At 36.8% G+C, this 23,660-nt stretch overlaps 1 protein-coding gene across 3 annotated transcripts in view; it reads right to left on the bottom strand.

Annotated features, from left to right (window-relative positions):
* Nucleotides 1–23,660, bottom strand: part of SCAF4 (SR-related CTD associated factor 4) — a 60,939-nt gene that overhangs the window by 16,783 nt on the left and 20,496 nt on the right. Inside the window, exons 2-19 of one of the 3 annotated variants that reach the window (XM_015092376.3) lie at nt 22,581–22,664; nt 21,653–21,697; nt 20,304–20,465; nt 18,488–18,623; nt 18,022–18,161; nt 17,260–17,436; nt 12,685–12,884; nt 12,216–12,324; nt 7,869–8,033; nt 7,250–7,335; nt 6,358–6,548; nt 5,253–5,353; nt 4,709–4,822; nt 3,827–3,983; nt 2,603–2,760; nt 1,090–1,255; nt 914–1,000; nt 565–756 (exon numbers count right to left, since the gene is read on the bottom strand). In XM_015092376.3, the coding sequence (XP_014947862.1) occupies nt 565–756; nt 914–1,000; nt 1,090–1,255; nt 2,603–2,760; nt 3,827–3,983; nt 4,709–4,822; nt 5,253–5,353; nt 6,358–6,548; nt 7,250–7,335; nt 7,869–8,033; nt 12,216–12,324; nt 12,685–12,884; nt 17,260–17,436; nt 18,022–18,161; nt 18,488–18,623; nt 20,304–20,465; nt 21,653–21,697; nt 22,581–22,664 (2,470 nt within the window). The remainder of the gene's footprint in view (nt 1–564; nt 757–913; nt 1,001–1,089; nt 1,256–2,602; nt 2,761–3,826; nt 3,984–4,708; nt 4,823–5,252; nt 5,354–6,357; nt 6,549–7,249; nt 7,336–7,868; nt 8,034–12,215; nt 12,325–12,684; nt 12,885–17,259; nt 17,437–18,021; nt 18,162–18,487; nt 18,624–20,303; nt 20,466–21,652; nt 21,698–22,580; nt 22,665–23,660) is intronic. The other 2 variants (XM_012186474.4, XM_060403802.1) reach the window with 2 other exon arrangements.

The following is a 23,660-nucleotide window of genomic DNA, read 5'->3' as shown; positions in this document are numbered from 1 at the left end:
TAAAGAATACAACAGGTTAAGTTTTGTAAGAGAAACTGAGGGGTCAGTGGAAAAGCATTGCCTCAGGCTGTGCAACTGTCACTCAGGTAACAAAGCCATTTTATTGCAATGTATCAAAGAGAGTCTCTTTGCCAGCCTACAGAGAATGCTATCAAAGTCCAGGAATTTTAAATATATAAAAATTAATCCAGACAGGAAAAAAAAACCTATGTTACTTTAAAAAAAAGTCTGTATCTTACTTATTATGCCAGGATGCCTGGGGTTTTGTTAATCATGGACTATGTACCAATTCCCGTTCATAGAGATTCGTCTGATCACTTTTCTATACCAAATTAAGATGTGCAAATCCAAACTTTTATTCAAGACAGAGAAACAAACATGATTTCATTTTTGAGGCTGTCTCTTAAGGGTAGGCTTGGTGAAGACCATGTACACATATTTAAAAGAAAGATCTTCCTCCAAGGAAAACAGCCTCAGAGAATAATTTACCAAAATGAACACTGTTTCTAAAAAGACTAACTTGGGCAGGGGAAAGAAAACTAATGATAAAAAAAATGAACTTACCAAGAAGTGAAACAGGCTGGGTTACAGGAGGGGTAGGCAGATTCGTGGGTGCAGCAGGTGGCACAGCAGAGCCATACATTTTCACACTGTCACCAGACTCGGCATTTCCTCTAGCCCCAGACACCACTGTTGGAATGGGATTTCCAATAGATAAGTCTTTTGTAGTGTCTTCATTTATACCAGCGATAGTAGCTAAGGAATATAATTACATCAACATGTGAAGCTGAATAATTAATTATCACCCCGGTTAACATTCTTTTGCCATACTACAGAACCTATTACTGGTCCATTCTCCCTCCTACTCCCAACTCCAAGAGGACAAGTGAACACAAAGGAAAAACATGCTTACAGTTTGGGATGCTTATTGGTGGAGTGTGAGGAGGAGGAATGGATACTGGTGGAGTTATAGGAGGTGGGGGTCCAGGAGGAAGAAAACCTAGAATAAGAAAAACAATGCCAACTTAAGTTGTGTCACTTTATTTCAGGCTCTTAAAAGAGAGTATATTCTCAAATAACTTAGTGTACCTGGTGGCAAATGCATTGGGTTGAATCCTGGGCGCAAAAATGGTGGCGGAGGTGGAGGAGGAGGAACACCAGGCCCAAAGCCTGGAGGTGGAATTCCCAAAGGAGGCGTGAAAGCAGGTGGCTGGAGAGCACCAACTACAGGAGGTCCTGGCTGATGCGGTGGGACCTAGAAAGAAAGAAAGGGAAATGAAACCACGTATCTAGCCACCCTCTCACTCATACAGTGGGTAGAGACAAAGAAAATACCTTGCTAAAAAAACCCAGTATCTCTAAATTATGCTTATTATATGAATACACTTATTAGATAACAGTGGTAATCTGTACCCACTCCAAAACAATGGAAACTACATACTTTTCCCCCTTTCTAAAAATTCTGGGCTGCTTGCTCCATGTGGCTTGCAGGATCTTAGTTTCCCCACCAGGGATTGAAGCTGCAACTTTGCAGTGGGAGCATGGAGTTCTAACCATTGAGCTACCAAGGAATTTCCAGAAATCACAGTCTGCCCTCTACTTATCAAAGCAAATATCACGCTGTGATTCACCATCACCTATATTGGTGTTCTGCCAGAATATTAATGTTAAAAAATGTCTCACAGTCAGGTCACTTAAGTTTGAGGAATACAACTCTAAGAAAAGCTACCAGGTAATTTGCACTTTAACTGTGATTAAGATCACAGTTCCTGGGGTCAAACTGCCTGCTCCCCCTTTTAAGTCATTTTGTGACCCTGAGAAAGCGACTTACATTACACTCCACAGACCTCAGTTTACTCATCTATAAGATGAAAAAGTGCCAACCTCACATAATTAATGGAGATTAGAGAATAAATAAATGTTGAGTGCTAATGCCTGACATGTAATACCTACCAAACACTTTAGTTACTGCTTTAAAAAAAAAGTATCAACCTTAACAGATTAGTCAAGTTTCTTTAAGAGAGTGCTGACATACACTGAAACCTACACTGGAAGGTCATATCCAAAAGGTCACGTAAAGAATGCCAATTTGGGGAATCCATTTATAAAATATCACAGCTATCAAAGCATGTACTTTTCTCCTAACACTGAGAAAAATCAAGAAGCTAGGCAACTGCCCTGAGAGAGCTTAGATTTATCTTATTCAGTTTTAATGTGAGAAACTGAGGAAAGAAGGTACTGAAAGAAAAGAAAAATCTAGTGAATCACATAAGAAAGTATGGATCAAGTACTTCTAATTCTTACCAACACAGTAGTTACTTAGCTCTTAACATGTAGCAGGAAAATCACATTTCAAGTCAAGAAGTTTATGAGGTAATAAGATACTGAATAATCTGGGCAGATGTAAGGCAAAATGAAATTTATTCTGGTTTTTGAAAGCATTTATAAATATTAGGTCTGACATACCAATATATAAGAAATTAATATGCACATCTATGTACTCACATCTTTGACTATGAATCTAGACACACATCAACAGTAAGACTTAGAAAGGTATCTTTCAGACATTTGAAAGCTTCAACAACAGCCCCAGCGCTCTTACCTGTGGAGGCGGCACTGTTATCGGTGCGGGAACAGGAATAGGAGGCACAGGCACAGGCAGGGGCTTAGGTATGGGAGACACTGGTTCTGTGTGTGAGGTTTCGGCTCCTCCATTTTGAGCAACTTCGTTTTCATGCTTCTTGGGAATTCCCTTCCAATCTATGAAGAGTTAAAGAAATATAATCAGAAAGCTCTCTGATTTTAATATCATCAACATTAAAAAAAATCTTTTCTGGGTTTAAAATTATAAACTGAAAAGGTACGCCTTTGTTACATACGTACATACATATATACAAAGATGTAATAGTTCTATTTTTTATTATTCCCGTTTTATGAGAGAGGAAAACAAAGTCACACACACTTGGCAGAGGCAGAGATGGGATTCAACCCAGATACATTGGGCTCTTAAGTCTCTGTTCTTAACCACAATGGTGGAGGAGGAGGTCTTTGGATCAAAAACCCTGGGAGGGAGGAGCAGAGTTCTTTTTATCCTGGACCAGAGATGCCCAGAACACCTGGAGCACAGACCTTCAACACCAGTCTGCCTGAACAGAAATGCCTAGCTCGATCCGTAAGTGAAGGCACTGTGCACGCGCAGGGAGGTGGTGTGTGGGGCAAGTCCAGCCCCGCACTTCTGACTGAAGCTCTGTAATGTCTGAAATATTTACTCTATTTTGCCATGCCATCCTGTGCTCCTCTTTGTCCTGCTATCTATCATTCTGGTCATGTCCCCACAGGCTGGCATTTTCCCCAATGAAAATTCCACTATCAGCCTGGCATTTTTAATATCCAGGCTTCAAATAACTGCATCTCATCTTACATGTTTAATTTTGATGGCTTCTCTGGACATTTAAACATTTCAAAGAAATTATTATAAGGCAGTGGACCTTACTAACAATGTTCAGTTTAAGATTCATCTGATCTGTAAAGTTTTTTACACTGAAAAAGTCTACTTAAGATCCACTTAGTATTATAATGAATAATGAATCCCACAATCAGTAATTATTTGTGTCTGCATCTCTCCCACTAAATACAAGTTGCATAAGGGCAAAGGCTACATTTGTCTTATTCACCATTGTTCCCTTAGTTTATAATGGAGAGACTAGCACCCACCTAGTGGGTATTTGAAAAATCTCAAAAAACAGTTCCTAAGGCAAAGAATAAACATTTGTCATAGTACTACCAAGGAAATAAATATATTAAAAAAAACTAAATACTACTTTACCTGGATTAAGTGTATCACTGTCCAACATTCCTCCTTCACAGAAACTCTCCAGTTCTTCAGGCTTGACTTTGTCCCATGGAATATAAGTAACACCAAGTTCTACATCCCAATACTGCTTATAATCTGCCTTTATTCCTTTGTTTAGGGCCCAGGCAATCTAGTTCAACATTTGTTAAAATATAAAACGGAAGGGAGAAGAATGTCATAAACTGAGAGATAACTGTTTCCCATGATTCCAATCATTCAGACTTGGTCAACAAGAGAACAATCTGGCCTGGCTACCCATGGGGCTCACTCAAAGTATCTTTGGTGCTAGGAAATCTGGTTACCCTTTCATCCCACTCTTGTTTGTCCTAGAAGGAAATCTGACTGTCAATGATCTTCTTTTTCACTCTTCCAAACACCCCTACCCAGATAGCATAAAACTAAGAGAAAAGGGAAAAATTTATCTGGGACTGGCTGATTGAGCATAAGAAAGTAGGGAGCACTTTTAAAAGTCTTGGGCACATCAGAAATACTCAACATTAGACAAAATCCTTTTGCAGTGAAATCCAAGGGTAGAACAGGGTATCGGGACTTTAAGGAAACACTGACTCTGGCCCCTCAGAGGAAGAACACCCATGCACCTATATCTTTCCCTCTATCTTCAGTGATTATTTTTCATAGTTCTGAGATGGCAAACTTAAAAAAAAAAAAAAAAAAAAAGACAAAATTCTACCACATACCTAGCGTTTAAAATTTTATGTTAACTCTTAGGAGATAACCTCTTTTAAAAAAGATGCACATGTAATAATACCCCAGTGTCCAAAACTACAGTTTTTAAAAGTCTCATAATATATGTTACATTAAAAAAAAAATGAACCATCAGTGATAAAACAGTACCTTTATGGATTTCTGGTTCACTTTGTAGTTTCCTCGGCTCAGTTTTTGCAGGGCACGATAAGCATCTTGCCTATGAACCATAACAATATAGGCACAACCCCTGGGAGGAATCATCTGCTCCAAAAGATTTTAATATTATAAAACATGACAACAAAACCAAACAGTAACAAGACATAATATGAAGCAGTCAGCTCTACCCACCCCACCTCCAACCCCCTGCACCCTCTAGAGCCTGTTCCATAACTGGAGTTTAAAAAAATTTGAAAACTGGTGGTTCCGGTTTAGTCTCAACTGCCAATCATCAACAATCTACAGCCCCAAGCTATGTTATATAAAGTCATTTTTTCGAAAAAGCTTTTAAATTAAATTTGGTTATCAAAAAAATGTAGTTAAATGCTAAACAAAAACTTAGAGAACACCTCAACTCCAGCCACATCTTCCACAAACCTAGACCAATTTTAACTTAGGTCTCAAGCCCTTAATTTCGCAAAATAACATTAACTACTTCTATCTACTGTCATTAAGAAATTTAATAAATACTCACATTAATTGATTCAATTGGACCAAACTCTTCTAAAAGACTGGCAACATCCTGCTGAGTAGTCCTTTTGTCCAGCTGTCCCACCCAGAGTGTAGTACTACAAACTTAAAATAAAATTATAATCATAAAAATATACACATTCCATACTGAGCAGCTCTGTACTTCACATGAAAAAAATCATTACAGAAAACATGCATGAGTTACATTATGATATCCACAAGTATAAAGCACCATATGTGCTATGGCTCAATTGCTCAGTCCCATACAACTCTTTTTGATCCCATGGACTGTAGCCCGCCAGGCAGGAATACTGGAGTGGGTTGCCATTTCCTCCTCCAGGGGATCTTCGTGACCCAGGTCTCTTGTGTCTCCTGAAACTACAGTCAGATTCTTTACCACTGAGCCACCTGGAAAGCCCAAAACCCCATATAAGTTTAAAAAATTACAGTAGTACTTCCAGAAATGGAACCAGGATAGTGAAAGGTAAACAGATGAGGTAGGAAAAAATTCATCTTTTGAAGACACATCTGAAGATTTTATCTATGTAAAGAGTCAGAGTAGCTGTCCCTTTTAAACTCTCGAGGGTAATGATTTTTGTTTCATGCTGTGTCCTAGATAAGAAGCCCTGCAGAGTCAGAAGTTTTATATATGCCCAAATCATATTATCAATTAAAATTTCATTAACAGCTATTGAGTTATATCAAGAATATCTACTATACATTATTAAACATATTCTAAACACATCATGAAATTCAGGAAATAATGCAAGCTAACACATCCTATAAATTGTGTATCTTTATAAAGTAAGAGGGTATTGGTTGTTCTGGAGGGGCCCCCCCACCTTGCCTCAGTGTGTAGAACTAGTTAACAAGTATATTTCATACACTTGACTCAAGACACAGTATTACTCATCACTGTTAGTTTGGCTCACTTCTCATTGCTGCTTCACAGTCAGCTATAGGTACAAAAGCAAATCTAAAGGTATACGCCAGAGTACAAACAGACAAGACCCAATAAAGCAGTATTTTGCTAACCGGTTACAAAGCATTTAAAACTCATGACATTGGAAAAAAAAATGCAGGAAATGTGAATATAAATGTTCACTTACCACTGGCGGTTTCTGCTTTGATCTGAGGAAGGCCTTTTTGTCGACGCTCTCTTTCCTTCTCTCGATCTCGTCTTTCTTGGGATCGAGACCGAGGAGAATGTCGGCGTCTATCTCTGGACCGAGATCGAGAACGTCGATGCCGAGACCTTCGAGATCTAGAACCAGATCGAGATCGTCTCCTTTTCGGTGACCTAATATTTTCAGGACAAGGGAGAATGGATTAATATACGGAAATAAACAAAACTTCAGCATATGTTAATTGGAAGAAGAAAAAAATACAACTAGGTAATTTAATGTAAGATATGTAAGAATTTGTAAGATGTGTAAGAATTTGACAGTAGGGAATTCATTTTTAGGATTTTTAATATGCTGAAAGTTAGAAAGCACATATATAGTATAAACGAGATAAGTTTGCTAACTTATAAAAAAGTATCTCTCATCTTCGATACCTCTAGTACTATTTTAAATGACATCTTTGTAACTAAAAAGCTAACGTCATCACAAAGATATACTGTGATTGCTATTCTCTATCTTCTCAGAAAAGTCTTTTTTTCTGTAGCAATTAAAAGTATGTGATCTGATTATAGTATTCCTTAATTTCTTTCCACTTTTTTTTGGTTTGATAAGTTGGTAAAGGAACTTTGACTACATAAATCTTACAATTCCATGCATATCTGTAAACAGGCATTAGAGAAACTCAGAGGGAAAAAATACTGGTTAAGATGACTTAGTTTTTTAAAATTAATAAGTCTCCTGCCCCCATTCCACTCATACATACAAACATACCAAGTGTTATTTTATTAGTCCCATACATCTGGAAACAATCCAACTTGATTTAAATACTAAGTCTCTCAAAACATGAACATCTGGATTAACATTTTCTATAAGCTACCTGGATGCTGATCTAGATCTTGACTTTCTGTGATCAGATATGTGCCGCTTAGCCTCTTGAACACAAGGTTGTTCTACTTCCATTTCCTTTAAAAAGAAAAACAAAATATAAAACCCATCATTAAAGGAGAAAATGGAAATTATAAACAGAAAAAAAGAGGCCAAAAACTTACAAAATGCTAAACTACAAATCTCTTACCTGGAAAGTTCTCTTTTGATTACTTGAGACCTAATTACTAGCTTAACGATGACTGGGCATGAGTGGAAAAAGTTTTTTCATATGGCTCACAAACTTAGAAGAAATACTCATCTACTTCTGGAAATTGTTTGGTGAAGGTTAACATACTGTGTTAACAAACCATCACCTAAAGCCAGTGAATTAGGCACTGTTTAAGCATTCCATACTCTATCTCAATCCTCATGCACCCTATGAAAATTTATAGATTATGTCCGCTTCCCAAAAGAATACGTTAGGTCACAGAGAAGGTGAGTATGTGCCCACAGTTAACAGTTTTTCTTCATATTCAAAACTGAAGATAGAAAGCCAACAAACAGGCAGGAATCTGCTTGTAAATCAAGGGAACCAAAAAATAATCAGCAACCGGAGAGTGAAGCTTTACCTGATGTGCCTTCTGTGTAAGTGGCTCATTTTGTGCCTGAAAGGAAGTTTGGAAGGGCTGCTGCACAGGTGGAGTTGGAGGAATCACGGGCTGAGCCATGGGAGGAAACGGAGGTGTAGGAAGAAGGCCAAAGCCTGGCATCTGTCCATTAGGAGGAAGTGGAACCTTGTTTGTTTAAAACAAAAAAAATTGTGTGAGTAGATTTTAAGTAGCTGCTACCAAAAATAATTTTTTAAAATTTTTGTTAACTTTATATAAAACTAAAACATCTTCAATAAATTTTGATCAAGAAAAAACTATGACATTCAACCATGACCGACAATCTCTACATATACAATTTTTATCCAAAAAAACCTGCTTATATCCAAGAACAGAGCTTAAAAATCCTACAACTCATTTTAAAATTAACACACGTCAGGTTTTATAATTTAAAAACATACCTTCATTTATATGAGGAAGCAACGTGACAGACTAAACTTAAAATTCAGAGGTTCTTGACTGCAAATTTCCTCTCTTCAACTTTGAAGGCAACTAAGCTTTAGGGGAGGAAAAGTATTTAGAAGCACTGACTTCTAAGTTTGTTTTAAAAGTTTTACTCCAAGGGGAGTTTCAGCCAACATGCCTATGGCTGAATTTATTTAGGGTTTGAAATATCATAATAATGAGAGTATTATGTCACAATCTAACAATTTTATACATGTAACATTCTAATGCCAATACAATAGAAAGTATAATTGTAATATCACTATAATATAAAAAAGCAGTCTTTCTAAATTATTAATAAACTATCAATAATTGTTAAACATTTGGAATTAAGTCCATAGGTTTCATCTGTATTTTAAACAGGATGATAAAATATTTTTTAAATTTCACCTATCAACAAGTCATACAGTTTTCTCAAGAGAACACACTGGTCATAGCAAACACCCTCTTCCAACAAAACAAGAGAAGACTCTACATGGACATCACCAGATGGTCAACACCAAAATCACACTGATTATATTCTTTGTAGCCAAAGATGGAGAAGCTCTATACAGTCAGCAAAAACAAGACTGGGAGCTGACTGTAGCTCAGATCATGAATTCCTCTATTATCAAATTCAGACTTAAATTGAACAAAGAAGGGAAAACCACTAGACCATTCAGGTATGACCTAAATCAATCCCTAACGATTATACAGTGGAACTGAGAAATAGATTTAAGGGAGTCCCTGATGAACTATGGACGGAGGTTCTTAACATTGTACAGGAGACAAGGAGCAAGACCATCCCCAAGAAAAAAAAATGCAAAAAAGCAAAATGGCTGTCTGAGGAGGCCTTTATAGCTGTGAAAAGAAGAGAAGCAAAAAGCAAAGGAGAAAAGGAAAGATAACCCATTTGAATGCAGAGTTCCAAAGAATAGCAAGAAGAGATAAGAGAGCCTTCCTCAGTGATCAGTGCAAAGAAATAGAGGAAAAGAACAGAGATCTCTTCAAGAAAATTAAGAGGTACCAAGGGAATATTTCATGCAAAGATGCGCTCAATAAGGGACAGAAATGGTATGGACCTAACAGAAGCAGAAAATATTAAGAAGAGGTGGCAAGAATACACAGAAGAACTGTACAAAAAAGATCTTCATGACCCAGATAATCACGATAGTGTGATCACTCACCTAGAGCCAGACATCCTGGAACATGAAGTCAAGTGGGCCTTAGGAAGCATCACTACGAACAAAGCTAGTGGAGGTGATGGAATTCCAGTTGAGCTATTTCACATCCTAAAAGATGATGCTGTTAAAGTGCTCAATATGCCAGCAAATTTGGAAAACTCAGCAGTGGCCACAGGACTGGAAAAGGTCAGTTTTCATTCCAATCCCAAAGAAAGGCAATGCCAAAGAACGCACAAACTACTGCACAATTGCACTCATCTCACACGCTAGTAACGGTCAAAATTCTCCAAGCTAAGCTAAAATACATGAACCGTGAACTTCCAGATGTTCAAGCTGAATTTAGAAAACGAAGAGGAACCAGAGATCAAATTGCTAACATCTGCTGGATCATCAAAAAAACAAGAGAGTTCCAGAAAAACATCTATTTCTGCTTTATTGACTATGCCAAAGCCTTTGACTGTGTGGATCACAATAAACTGTGGAAAATTCTGAAAGAGATGGGAATACCAGACCACCTAACCTGCCTCTTGAGAAATCTGTATGCAGGTCAGGAAGCAGCAGTTAGAACTGGACATGGAACAACAAAACTGGTTCTAAACAGGAAAAGGAGTACGTCAAGGCTGTATAGTGTCACCCTGCTTATTTAACTTATATGCAGAGTACATCATGAGAAATGCTAGGCTGGAGGAACCACAAGCTGGAATCAAGACTGCCAGGAGAAATATCAATAACCTCAGATATGCAGATGACACCACCCTTATGGCAGAAAGTGAAGAACTAAAGAGCCTCTTGATGAAAAGTGAAAGAGGAGAGTGAATAAGTTGGCTTAAAGTTCAAGATTCAGAAAACAGATCATGGCATCTGGTCCCATCACTTCATAGCAAATAGATGGGGAAACAGTGGCTGACTATTTTTTTGGGCCCCAGAATCACTGCAGATGGTGACTGCAGCCATGAAATTAAAAGACGCTTACTCCTTGGAAGGAAAGTTATGACCAATCTAGACAGCATATTAAAAAGCAGAGACATTTCTTTGCCAACAAAGGTCCATCTAGTCAAGGCTATGGTTTTTCCAGCAGTCACGTATGGATGTGAGAGTTGGACTATAAAGAAAGCTTAGTGTCAAAGAACTGATGCTTTTCAACTGTGGTGTTGGAGAAGACTCTTGAGAGTCCCTTGAACTGCAAGGAGATCCAACCAGTCCATTCTAAAGGAGATCAGTCCTGGGTCATTGGAAGGAGTGATGTTGAAGCTGAAACTCCAATACTTTGGCCACCTGATGCAAAGAACTGACTCATCTGAAAAGACCCTGATGCTGGGAAAGATTGAGGGCAGGAAGAAGAGACGACAGAGGATGAGATGGTTGGATGGCATCACCAACTCCACAAACATGAGTCTGGGTAAACTTTGGGAGTTGCTGATAGACAGGGAGGCCTGGTGTGCTGCAGTCCATGGGGTCACAGAGAGTTAAACACAACTGAGCGACTGAACTGATCAACAAGTCACTGAATCACAATGTCGTTTCATATGACCAAATAAAAGCATATCTCAAAATATGATAGATTCGATTCCAGACCACTGTAATAAGCTGAATACTGCAATAAAGTGAGTCACATGAATATTTTGGTTTTCACAGCATTTAAAACTTATGCTCATACTTACTGCAGTTCAGTAAGTGTGCAATATATCCAAATAAAATAATGTACATGGTTTAACTAAAAAGTACTATCTTGCTAAAAAAAAAAAGCCAATAATCATTTGAGAACCCATGGTTGCCATAAATCTTCAATTCGTTAAAAAAAAAAAAAGTGCAGGATCTGTGAGAAATGAAAAAAACACGGTATGCCTTTATATATTAATGGATTGAACATGATACAGATAAGAAAATGAATATATTCTAAAAGGTTTCTTAGAACACTTTCTAAATTAAGTCTAAAAGGAGCATTTCTCAAAGGTTGGCTGTACAACAGAATCACATAATTAAAATAAAAAAAGATCCTCTAAGATTGACTACAGCACCAGAAGTCTAGGATATGTATTTTGTAGTATGTTTCTCCAATTGAGATGTACAGACAAGTTTAGAAAACTCCGAATTAGAGGATTTATTAAAATAAATCCAATGAACAAATTTAGTCTAACTTCCTGAAATTCTCCAGTATGATGTCCTCCTTATCTTATACTACAGATTTCAAACAATATTCCTGAATGCTGAAGAGCTGAAAGCCCTCCAAAGCAACAAGCCACACAACATTAATAAAGAAAAACGGGAGATTTCCCTGGCAGTCCAGTGGTTAAGACTCTGTGCTCCCAATGCAGGCAGCACAGGTTGAACCCACGGCTGGGTAACTAAGATCCTGCATAACACAGTATACCGCAAAAATTAATTAATAGAAGGGAAAAGGGGAGCGGGGGAAGGCTTCTCAGAAGGGGAAATGCTGTAAATAGGTCAGTTCCTTAAAACAGAACCAACAATCTCTCTCTCAACTATTTAAATAAAAATACCTATTAAATTATTAGCATGAATATTTAGCATCCTTTTTTTAATTAAAGCAAAAAGGCAACTCAAACCAGTTATGTGCTTGACAGCCTTTAGTACAGCTTAAGGACTATTTAGCCACCCACACAGGTAAATACTACTACTCTGGCAAGTGCAACCCAGATGTGCTAATGAACACATCTTTAGTAATCAGAAATGCCTCCACCTGATGGTGCACTGGATCCTGCGGCACTGCCATCATTCGAGGCGGAAACTGGTCCATGTTCTGATGTTGGGCATATGTTGGTTGCGGCATGCCATCGCCAGGAAACCCACTAAAAGAGATAAGCAGTCTTCTTTTTACCCATTCAAAAACACATCATTCTTGGCCACATTTACGCTACAGAAACTTACAGAATGCTGTTCAGGAGTTGTTAACAATCAACATTTTACTGAATCATTTATTTATTTGCCTATATTAACTTAAAAACTCAGCATTATTCCCAAAATAAAAGTCATTTTTTATTGTAAATCTGACAGGATCCCCTCCCCATTCAGAAGAAATCCCCAAATACCACAATTTAAAAAAGAATTTTAGAAGATGCTATATGAAAATTGACTGTTATTAAGTGTTACTTGCATTATGCCTTGTAATGACTACCAAAGTTCTGAGGAATCAAAAGAAAGAGACATACAAGGGTGCCTGTGGAGGAGAGGCAGTGGGCGCAGCCACAGAAGGTGTGGTGGCAGCGGCGGCAGCGGCGGCGGCAGGCGTAGTGGGCACAACAGCGGCAGGAGCAGGTGTTGTGGTGGCCGAGGCGGCAACAGCATCTTCTTTCTTGGATTCTTCCACAGCTTCTGGCTCATCATCATAATCAAATCTATCAAGTAGCTTCTGCAAGAGGTATGCCAATATTCCATTTTAAAATTCAGGTTGTGATTCACTGCACAAAAAAACTTTATAAAAACAGACATTCACCATCATGTATAATCCTGCTATGCTATGATGTACAATTTCATCTTCCCACATGCCTCTTAGGGACTCTGGTGCATAGACAATTTTTACACAAATGCCATTCTGAAAAGACCCTTTTAAAAATAGTTTTTCTTCCAATTCTAAATACAGTGTTTCCTTTTTTCTATTTTCTATATTCTAACTAATTTAGCAGTAGAAAGATTTCACAAAAACATTTTCCTAGACTAAAAACTTTGCACACATTAAAACGGGTATATATTTTTGGTTGGCTTTGTAAAATGTACACAAAGAAAAACCATCTTATCCAATCTTATAACTATCTTATAAATTCTGCTCACTCAAGAATATGAAAAAAAGAGAGAACAGCACAGACAAGGCTGCAAAATCTACCTGTGCCCTTGCTTCTTTCTTAAAACTTCACAGCTCACCTTTTACCAGAAACGTCCATTAAAACAAAAACAGAAAGCAAAAACCAACCAGTGTACTCCACAGGATCACATGTCTAGAAGAGTCATTTGAAATATAATTACATTTATTCAGAATAAGGAATCAAAGTATTGGGCTAGCCCAAAAGCTTGTTTGGGTTTTTCCTTACAATGTTACACAACCACTACTGTGTTTTGGTAGATTATACATAATACTTCATCATAAGAAGCATGCAATGTAGATACAGTTTCTTCTTCTTACAGATAAGGAGACTAAGGTCAGGTAATTAAGAAACATAACCTAGACTGTACAGTTATATATAGTAGAGTCTAGACGTGGATAATAGTCTTTTTTTAACCTCAGTCCCTGGCATTCAATAAGGCAGTCTTTTCCTCTCAGGGTATGACCTTCCCGTTCATGGATTTCCAATCTCAAACTCCTAAATTTGTATTGTTCTGTGATAGTTCTGCCTGGAAATTCTGGACGACAGATTTCTAAATTGCTTCTTTCTTCATAAATCTGGGCCACATGATTAAAAGTTCTGATTATAATCGAGAGACCCATCATGGCTCAGGCACCTTGTTGCTTTTTGCACATGAGGTTAATTTAACCCTCAAGGCAGATAAAAAAAAAAAAAGGTACTACCATTGCTCTTTTACAGAGGTATACAGTGAATATTTAAGTAACTCAATATCAATAGAGTCAATGACAGGAGCCAAAATTAAAACTCGGGTCTAGGGCTTCTCTGATGGCTCAGGGGGTGAAGACTCTGCTTGCCAGTGAAAGAGACACAGGTTTGATCCCTGGTCTGGGAAGATTCCGTATGCCATGGAGCAGCTAAGCCTATGTGCTACAACTAACGAGGCTGTGCTCAAGAGCCCAAGAGCTGCAGCTATTGCAGCCTGCATGTCTAGGGCCTGTGCTCCACAACAAGAAAAGCCAACACGAGGAGACTAGAGAGTAGCCCCTGCTTGCTGCAACCAGAAAAAGCCTGCACAGCAACGAACTCTCGGCATAGCCAAAAATAAATAAAATAAAATAAAATAAAAAAACAAAAAAACTTAGGTTTAAACTATCTACAAAAACAAACGAACTCTCTGCAGTTTATCACATATAGACATGTTCCTTAAAAGTTTTACAATTCATACCTATTGCTTTGGGAAAACATCTGAAGCAATTAAAAAATTTAACTGAGCCCTACTATCTAAAAAGATATTTCTGCTGCTTTTAAGGAAACTGAACATCTATGAAGTGGCTGAAACAGACAAGCTGTTCCCAGTCAGCTGTTTGACTAGCTTAAAATAGACCTTTTCAGTCAAAAGCAAAGCACAATTCCTTTTGCTAAATTTAACGTAACTAACAAACACTGATCAATCCACTTAAGATAAAACACTAGACGAATTAGTTGCAATTCAAATGAACAACAAAATATGAATGCCATTGCTAGCACTGCTATTACTCAATATTTTATTTCTCTGGAAGTCCTAGCCATCAGACAGTAAAAAAAAAAGAAACAGGTCTAGATGTTGAAGGGGAAAAGTCAAATTTAGCAGCCTACAAAATCTGAGAGAACCAACTAGAAAAAACAAGATAATTTACAAGATAACATAAAAACTCAGTAGTTTCCCTCGACAGCATCAATTGGGCTTCCAGGGTGGCTCAGCAGTGAAGAATCCGCCTGGAATGCAGGGGCCATAGCAGGTACCGGTTCAATCCCTGGGTTGGGAAGATCCCTCGGAGGAGGAAATGGCAAGCCACTCCAGTATTCTTGCCTGGAGAATCCCATGGACAGAGGAGCCTAGTGGGCTACAGTCCATAGGACTGCAAAGAGTTGGACATGGAAGTGTTATGAAACACTAAACATGAAAAATGAGTAAATTATCTAAGAATAAATGAAACAAATAGCCTGGGGTCCAATCCCTGGTTGGGGAACTAAGATCCTTTAAGCTGCATGGAGCAGCAAAGAAAAAGAAAAGTGACTAACGTTTAAATTAGTGGACTGTGAATAAAGAAACACCTTCCATAATATCGGTGTGCCTCAACCAATCAGTCAAAGGCCTTATAGCAGGGATTCCCAAAGATGGCATTCTCACGACAACAACAGGAAAACCTTTGCCTTGCACAATTTAGACTCAAGACTGCAGCATTAACTCTCACCTGGATTTCCAGCCTGACACTCTAACTTATACCTAACAACTACATGAACCAATCCCTTAAAAAAAATCCCCCCCTTCTCCCTTTGTGTGTCTGTGCCTGTAACTGGTTCTGTTTCTCTGGAACATACCAATTCACATGCCCAAGAATAGGCAAGGAATGTCTGAAAAAGAATAAAGGCAGAAAACACATCCAGAAATGAACTGTAAGTTGCAAGTGTTTAAACTGCTATGATGCCAAAACAAATACAGATACTAGTGGGACAAAATGGTATCTAGAGACAGACACAGAAAAAAGTGTATGACAAAAATTGTGAGGGAGAATTGGCTATTTCCAAAAATATAAAGGTTTAACTATCTTGAACTATATGCTAATATAAGTTCTTGATACACTGAGACAAACATAAAAAAACACAAATAAAAAACTACTAGGAGAAATAGAGAATTTTTAATACAAGTGGGGAGAATTTTCCCAATCACAACACAGAACAGAAGACTAAAAAACAAAACCACAGCACTTAACACTTTATATTCACATACGCAGAGGAGACAGGTCTGAAGAACCATACACAAATCAGTGGAACTGATTTCCCTTTTCACTCCAGAACTTTCTGTATTATCTGCATTTCTTTTTTTTTTTTTATCTGCATTTCTTTCCCCTAAAAGCACGTACTTCTTTTGTACTCAAAAATTTTAATACAACCTTCTTTTAATCAGTAGTCACTCATAAATCATACAGATAGAATAACAAGCAGTAATTTCCATATGGATTCTTAATTAACTACTAGCAACAGTTACTGTATCTTAGGATGCTAGAAAGAAACATATTTTAGAGATGATTAAATTAAAAGATAGGTCTTTCTAGGATTATCAAACTTCTGTGTTTTTTGTACTGCAACTTGTAAAATGAAATTAAATTTTATATAGTCATATATAGACAAGACACAAACAGGTAAGACGGGGGTTGTTTAGGCAAACATTTCAACAGGAAGCTCTGAGCTGTGCATTTTCAACACATCTATACCCTTAGTGGGAGTGCCTTAAAAATAACTAAGGCCCAAAAGAGAAGTCTGAAGACACTAAACCAACCCAAATTCTCATATTATAGATAAGGTAACTAATGTTTTCAACAACAGAAAACAGAAAGCAACTTAAATGTCTTTCAACAGGGGGAATGGTTAAACTGATGTGCCCATGTAATGGAATAATAATAACCCTAATGAGCACTCAGTACATATTTACATCTATTAACCTTAACAACCACCCAGAGACGTGAGGATTAAGATGAAAAATAAGCCAGTTAAAAACAATGTGTATATATATTTGTTTATATAGATTCAAAATACCTATTTATATATATATACACACACACGTACACACACACACAGATACACATAATGACCAAAAAAGAAAAGACTATATCCACAGGAAATCAATTCTGAAAAGATATATAGCAGAATGTTACAGTACTTATCCCTGAGTAAGGAGGTTAATGGTGAATGTTCTGTTTCCTTTATACTGTTCATTTTTCTCTTATATTGAAAATTCTGCAATGAGTATATATCACATTTATAACCAAGAATAAGAATCAATGTTTTGATGTCGAGGGGGAAAATCCCTCAAATAACTAAATGAACAATCCAGGTAAGTTAGAAAAGGGTTAACTTCTACAGAGTGATATAAACAATGGGATGGGTTATGTGAGAGAAGCATACCTTGTCAAATGCAGTTTTTTGTTCAGGTGGGGGGAAAGCAGCTTTTTGTTCAGATGGTTGTGTAGGAGCTGTCTTTAACTGAGCTGTGATAGCCTGAACCTGAGCCATCACGGCATTGTCAATGGCGGGAGACTGTGGTTTTGGAGGCTGTTGAAAAGTCTGAAGGATCTGCTGAAGCTTAAAGAATGGGAAAACTGATAAACCACACAACAAAGGATAATCATAGTATCAAAAGTTAATTCACTAAAAAAAAAAATCTTAATGGTGAATCAAAATAGCACAGGCATGGAGGAACTTGGAAAAAGGAACCAACCTTTTAGTAATGGTTAAGTTTATCGTGAATGAATGTATCAGGGATACAATGTGTGTCACTTAAGGTTAAAAGCTAATGGTAGACAATGATGGTCAGAGAGAAGAGAAAATAGACTGAATTGTGAACACTATATATATGTTTTCTAAAAAAGTGTAAAACAATCATCTGCATCAATCCATATAACTTTGTGACTAGCACTGTAAGCAACTCCAACACCCTTAGAGCTCTGCAGTTCTCTCCAAAGGGGCACACTATTCCTCAGTGTGCTGGTCCCTTGCTTACCTCTCCCACATTTCCCCCAGTATCCTTGTGAATTTACCTTCCTCACAAAGGCTTTTTCCAGTAGATATATTCCCTCCTCACAATGTGCTCAGTAACCAGGAATGTAAAATAAGAACTGACAATAGTACCTAACTGCAAACTATTTAATCTTTGGGTAGACAGTTTACCTGTTGACCTTGAGTTGTCTGAAACAGTTGGGCCACAGCAGCAAAAGCATCAGAGCTGGGCAACTGTGGTACAGTTGGTACAGAGTTTGTAGTGGCTTGTGGGGGTTCAGAAGAAACTTTAACTGGAGGTGGAGGTGAACCTAAAAAAGAAAAGATCATTAAGGCCTCAAAAACTTTTAATTCATAAATATTTCCTTTAAGCTCCATTAAGCTTCTTTACTAAAACAATACTCCATTCAGTTTAACATACAGTAAAAAATATAGATTATGGTATTATAGCCATACTGCAATAAGCACTGAATACTTTTTATTAGAAATAATAATGATGGGAAGAAAACTTTATCTTTCAAGATGTTAACTCAAGTTCCTTCTTACAGAAAAATTCCATCACTATAAACAGATTCCAAACATATCATGTACAAAAAATGATACAATTCTCTAAGTGCACAGACACACCTGACCTTACCTTCATTATTAGTAACATTTTCTGTTACTGGAGCAGCATTACTGGTTCCTGCTGCCATGTCCAAAAGAGGCTGAATAATTTCAATTTTGAATACTCCATTTTTTTGCCAAAGGTTTAATACACGAACTATTTTACTCTGTTATGTGAAAAAACACAAATATACCATAAGTATTAGCATAAATAATTATACCTCTTATGAAAAGAGAACAAAACACCACAGGCTAACATTTCCATGCTACATCTGTTTCATAAATAGAAAACAATCTATCATCAGAATTACAGCCTCATTAAACTACTCTAATGGGCCTTCCTTCAGTAGTGTAATCCAGGGTAAGAAACAGGGAGAGGAAAAAAACAAACAACCTAGAGAATCAGAAGAAATGCATTAGAATTACTTGAAATTTTTATATTTATGATCACAAAGAAACCAAAAAATTCAGTTATCTAAGAAGAGTAAAATCCAGGATGATTTTAATAGTTAAAATATTTAACACAATTAACTGGCCTCTAACTGTTAGGTAAGTTGTTTTGTGGGCTACCAAATTTGAAGGAGATCCAGAGAAAATGTGTTATTCATGGTTACAACTCTTATCTCCTACTCTAGGAATGAACTTTTCTCTTGTACATCTTTCCCAAAAGAGCATTCCTCCAAGAATATAGAGAATCCAAAACACGCAAATTTATATGTCATTTATTATACAGGCTCCAGTCTTCATTATTCTGAGCTTACCAGTGTATTTCTCCTATCTATTAAGAGTCTAGTTTGTCTATGTTTTTCTATCTTTTTACAGTACAGAGTAAAACCAGCTATAAATGTGAGGAATTAAATACAGTAGTCTGATTGCTAATGAATATCATTTATACTTCAACATCTCTATATGATGGGGAAAGTCAATGATTGGTCCCTTCCTTGTGGAATAAACAACAATTTGACATAAGCACTGTCCTCCTCTACTGCAGAATTTCTTTACCATTCAATCACAAGAAATCTTTCTAATAATGTTTTCTTTAAAGAAAGATGATGTTCCTTTTTTTCCAGTGGTCATGTACGGATGTGAGAGTTGGACTGTGAGGAAGGCTGAGCACCAAAGAATTGATGCGTTTGAACTGTGGTGCTGGAGAAGACTCTTGAGAGTCCCTTGGACTGCAAGGAGATCCAACTAGTCCATTCTGAAGGAGATCAGTCCTGGGTGTTCTTTGGAAGGACGATGCTAAAGCTGAAACTCCAGTACTTTGGCCACCTCATGCGAAGAGTTGACTCATTGGAAAAGACTCTGATGCTGGGAGGGACTGGGGGCAGGAGGAGAAGGGGACGACAGAGGATGAGATGGCTGGATGGCATCACGGACTCGATGGACGTGAGTCTGAGTGAACTCCGGGAGTTGGTGATGGACAGGGAGGCCTGGCGTGCTGCGATTCATGGGGTCGCAAAGAGTCATACACGACTGAGCAACTGAACTGAATTGAACTGATGCTTCTTTTTTAATTCCAATAGTACAACATTTCTGAAGCACTTCACAAGAAAATAGATATGACTACTACAGAAAAAAAACTGCGTTTTGTTTCAAGTTCACAGAGATCACTGTGTGATCAACCTTTCTAATAATACTGCTGCTGCTAAGTCGCTTCAGTGGTGTCCAGCTCTGTGCAATCCCATAGATGGAAGCCAACCAGGCTCCCCCATCCCTGGGATTCTCCAGGTAAGAGCACTGGAATGGGCTGCCATTTCCTAATAATACAGTAGGCTTTAAATACCTAATATATATTTAAGAATAGGGTAAGAATACAAGTTTAATTTAAAAATTATAAACTATACCTTATCTTCAGATGGACAAAGATACAGATATTGGAATGTGGCAGTTATGTTTTTAGAGAATCTTGGCCCAAAAACATCTTTATCAGTTCCAAACTGATGACGGGACTGTCGCACAATTGAGTCGATTACATATAATCCTGGAACCTTGTATTCTGGTTTACACTACAAAGATTAAAGACGTAAAGTCAATACAAGAAAAGTAAATCACAATCTGACACCCATTAATCTCACTGTTATGAAACTATATATCCAAGGTTATTTCTATAGAAATAACTAAAGTTATTAATCAAGTAATTAAATAACTACTTAAATGTTAAATTCTCTCATTGGCTAGCCCACAGGTCTGTAGAGAACTACCATTCTCTTGATGTTTCAGACTCCCAATATTTTACTTTTTTCTGATCCCTCTGTCCTCCCCCCATTCCAGCTTCCTAGAATCAGCATTACTTTACCAATGCCTAAGCCACCTCCATACAGATCTATTTATTATGGAAAAATCTACTCTCATTCATTCTGCTCACAAAAATAACTTTTAACTTTAAAAATCATCAAAAAGCCAATTTAAACCAAAATATTAATTTCAATCCTAATAAAGTACAGTATCAGAGAAACAAAACCCAAAAGGCAAAGTCATTCTTGGCCTTACAAACCGACAAGATAAAATGAATAGACAGATATCTGCAAACATTTCTGGTGGTACAACCTTTATGAAAAATAATTTAGCAATAAACACAAACCTTGTTTGATCCAACAACTCTATTTCTAGAAATTTATACTAAGGAAAACAGACTCCATATTTCCAATGCAAGGGGCACAGCCTGATCCCTGGTTGGGGAACTAAGATTCCACAAGCCATATGGCATGGCCAAAACAGTTTTTTTTAAAAAAAAAAGGTACAACTCTAGGTTGGGGGAGAAGACAATGATGTCTAAGTCTCCTTTCTCAGTCCTTTACTGACATAGACATGTGCTGATGTTACATATATTATCAAACAACTTACAACTGTAGAAGTGAAAAGTGATTTAATTATGATGGGAGAAAGGGAAGTTGAAAACACCGGAGTAATTTCATTTGAAGTACTCCAAGATAAGTTAAAAGTCAACAGAGTCGTCAGGGCAATGGGGAGAGAAGGCTCAAGCAGACAAAAAACTATTTCAAATCCTGACTCATAGTAAGTACTCAATCAACAGTACTGCTATACATTTTTGTTTTGTTATGAAACAAAAAAACAAGACTTCCAGTGACAACTTTTCTGTAGAGTGACTTTAGAAGTAATTATTCAAATTACAACTCACAAAGTACAATACTGATCATACCTAAAATGAGATAATAATAAAATGGATAGTTACCTTTTTTATGAACTTTTCTACTATTTGAACCACATGCTTATAAAGCTGAAAAGAACAAAAAGAATATCATTATCCAGCTAACACACTTTTCTGTTCAATACATTTCCTATAATTAGAAAATACGTAAAACCTCAGAATTTGTACAATCTGAATAATTCTCAAGGTAATACTGAAAGAACCCTGGTGAATAATCCATAGCAACAACTCAAAAAATTCTTAACAAATCAGAAAGAAACTATTAACTAAAACAGAAACTACAAAAACCCACCAAAAGATTCTTTCCTTCCATTTTTAATCAATAAATCTTCATAAAACAGTTCATCAAGTGACTTTATGGGAGAGAGAAGAACAATGGAACTGGAACTAAATAATGCAGTTTTTAAAGAGACTCACTTCTTCAAAGTGTGATCTTGGGTAAGACATTCAATTTCATGAAGTCTGAAGTTTTTAAATAAAAATAAAGCTAATACTCCACTGATCTATTATGGTAAGAATTAAATGGAATAAAACAAACAATAACAACAAAAACCCTCCGTCATTCTTTTCCTTACCTCAATGAGTTCAACTTTTTTTTAGCACCACACATAAACAAGGTAATTATGTGAGGTGATGGATGTGTCAATTAGTATAAGCTAATCATTTCACAATGTACATGTGCATCAAACCGTGCTCTATTACATACTACTAAATCTGTCAACTATACCTCAATAAAATTAAAAAATATAAAGAGGAAATACAACATTAACAGATTCTGAAATATGCTACAATGTACACACATCACACAGTCGTAATTACTTTCAGCAAAACTTGGTTAGCGCTCTTTGACTTAGGCCTGAACTACTTCACAACATGAAACCTCGAATTTAACAATAATATTTTCAACATTTTAAAAACACTTTCCAAATTAATATATTTCTTTTACTCTTACCTTTATAGCTTTAATAGCAGCTTTCGTGATGAGAATCATTTTGGCTCGAGAGATGGGAGGTTTCATATCCATAAGTGAAAAGAGCTTATTAAAAAAAAAAAGGAAAAAAGTTTTAATTAAAAGTAAAATTAGAGGTTTACCCTTCATTTTGACAAATATATTTGTAACTAAAAGAATAATAAAATTTCTGAAACCAGGTTTAATAATTTGTCTGGTAAAGAAAAACTAAAAGCTTTCTTATATGCTAGCGTCATCACTTTGAAAACAGAATGGGAAAAGATTATGCTAAAATCAGCAAAAAAGGGGGAAAAGGTAAAAAAATTGACAAAAATCTGTAACAGTAGGGTTATAAAACCCTACTGAAGAACTCAAAACTGATTTGAATGGAAACAAACACACCATGTTCCTACACTGAAAATGGCAATATTGTGATTCAATATTTAATATTTCACATCCAAACCTCACTGAGATTTTGGAGGACTTCAAATAATTCTGATGTTCACTTGGAGATACACATGTATTACATCAGGTAAGAAATTTAACATGTCATTATAAAACTTGAATTCACAATTTCTTGATTAGTCAGGAATAAAAATGACACCGTATTTAACAAATTTCACTACAGTAAATCCAACAATCAGGGAGTCCCAGGAGATGAAACCACACAGGCACACACCTTTCCCCTGAAGTTTAAGCCCAACCAAGATATAATGAGAGCCCATAAAGACTCATAATGATAAAATTCTGACATTAAGAAGCTTATATCTAGTTTCTTAAAATCTTGTTTTTGTTTTAACCATAGGCATACATACTCTTCTAAAAATACATTCTGAAATAAGTTTCAGGGTCTTCTAAGCATTATCAATCTTATATGAATCATATTTCCATTTCTCTCCAATTTCAAATATGGAACCCCTAAGACAGAGACCATCTTTACCAGACACCTACTAAGAAGGTACCTTAAAGAACAAAAGTCTCCTTTTCCAGAATAAATAGCCCTACCTGTCAACAAAATACTCTGGCAACAGAATTTTTGCAGTTTTTCAAAACTACAGACACAATGGGACTATAGATAGTGGT

Source organism: Ovis aries, chromosome 1 (genome assembly GCF_016772045.2).
Source record: "Ovis aries strain OAR_USU_Benz2616 breed Rambouillet chromosome 1, ARS-UI_Ramb_v3.0, whole genome shotgun sequence".
NCBI lineage: Eukaryota > Metazoa > Chordata > Mammalia > Artiodactyla > Bovidae > Ovis > Ovis aries.
The sequence above is the reverse complement of the archived record's forward strand: the minus strand, read 5'-3'. Positions and strand labels throughout refer to the sequence as shown.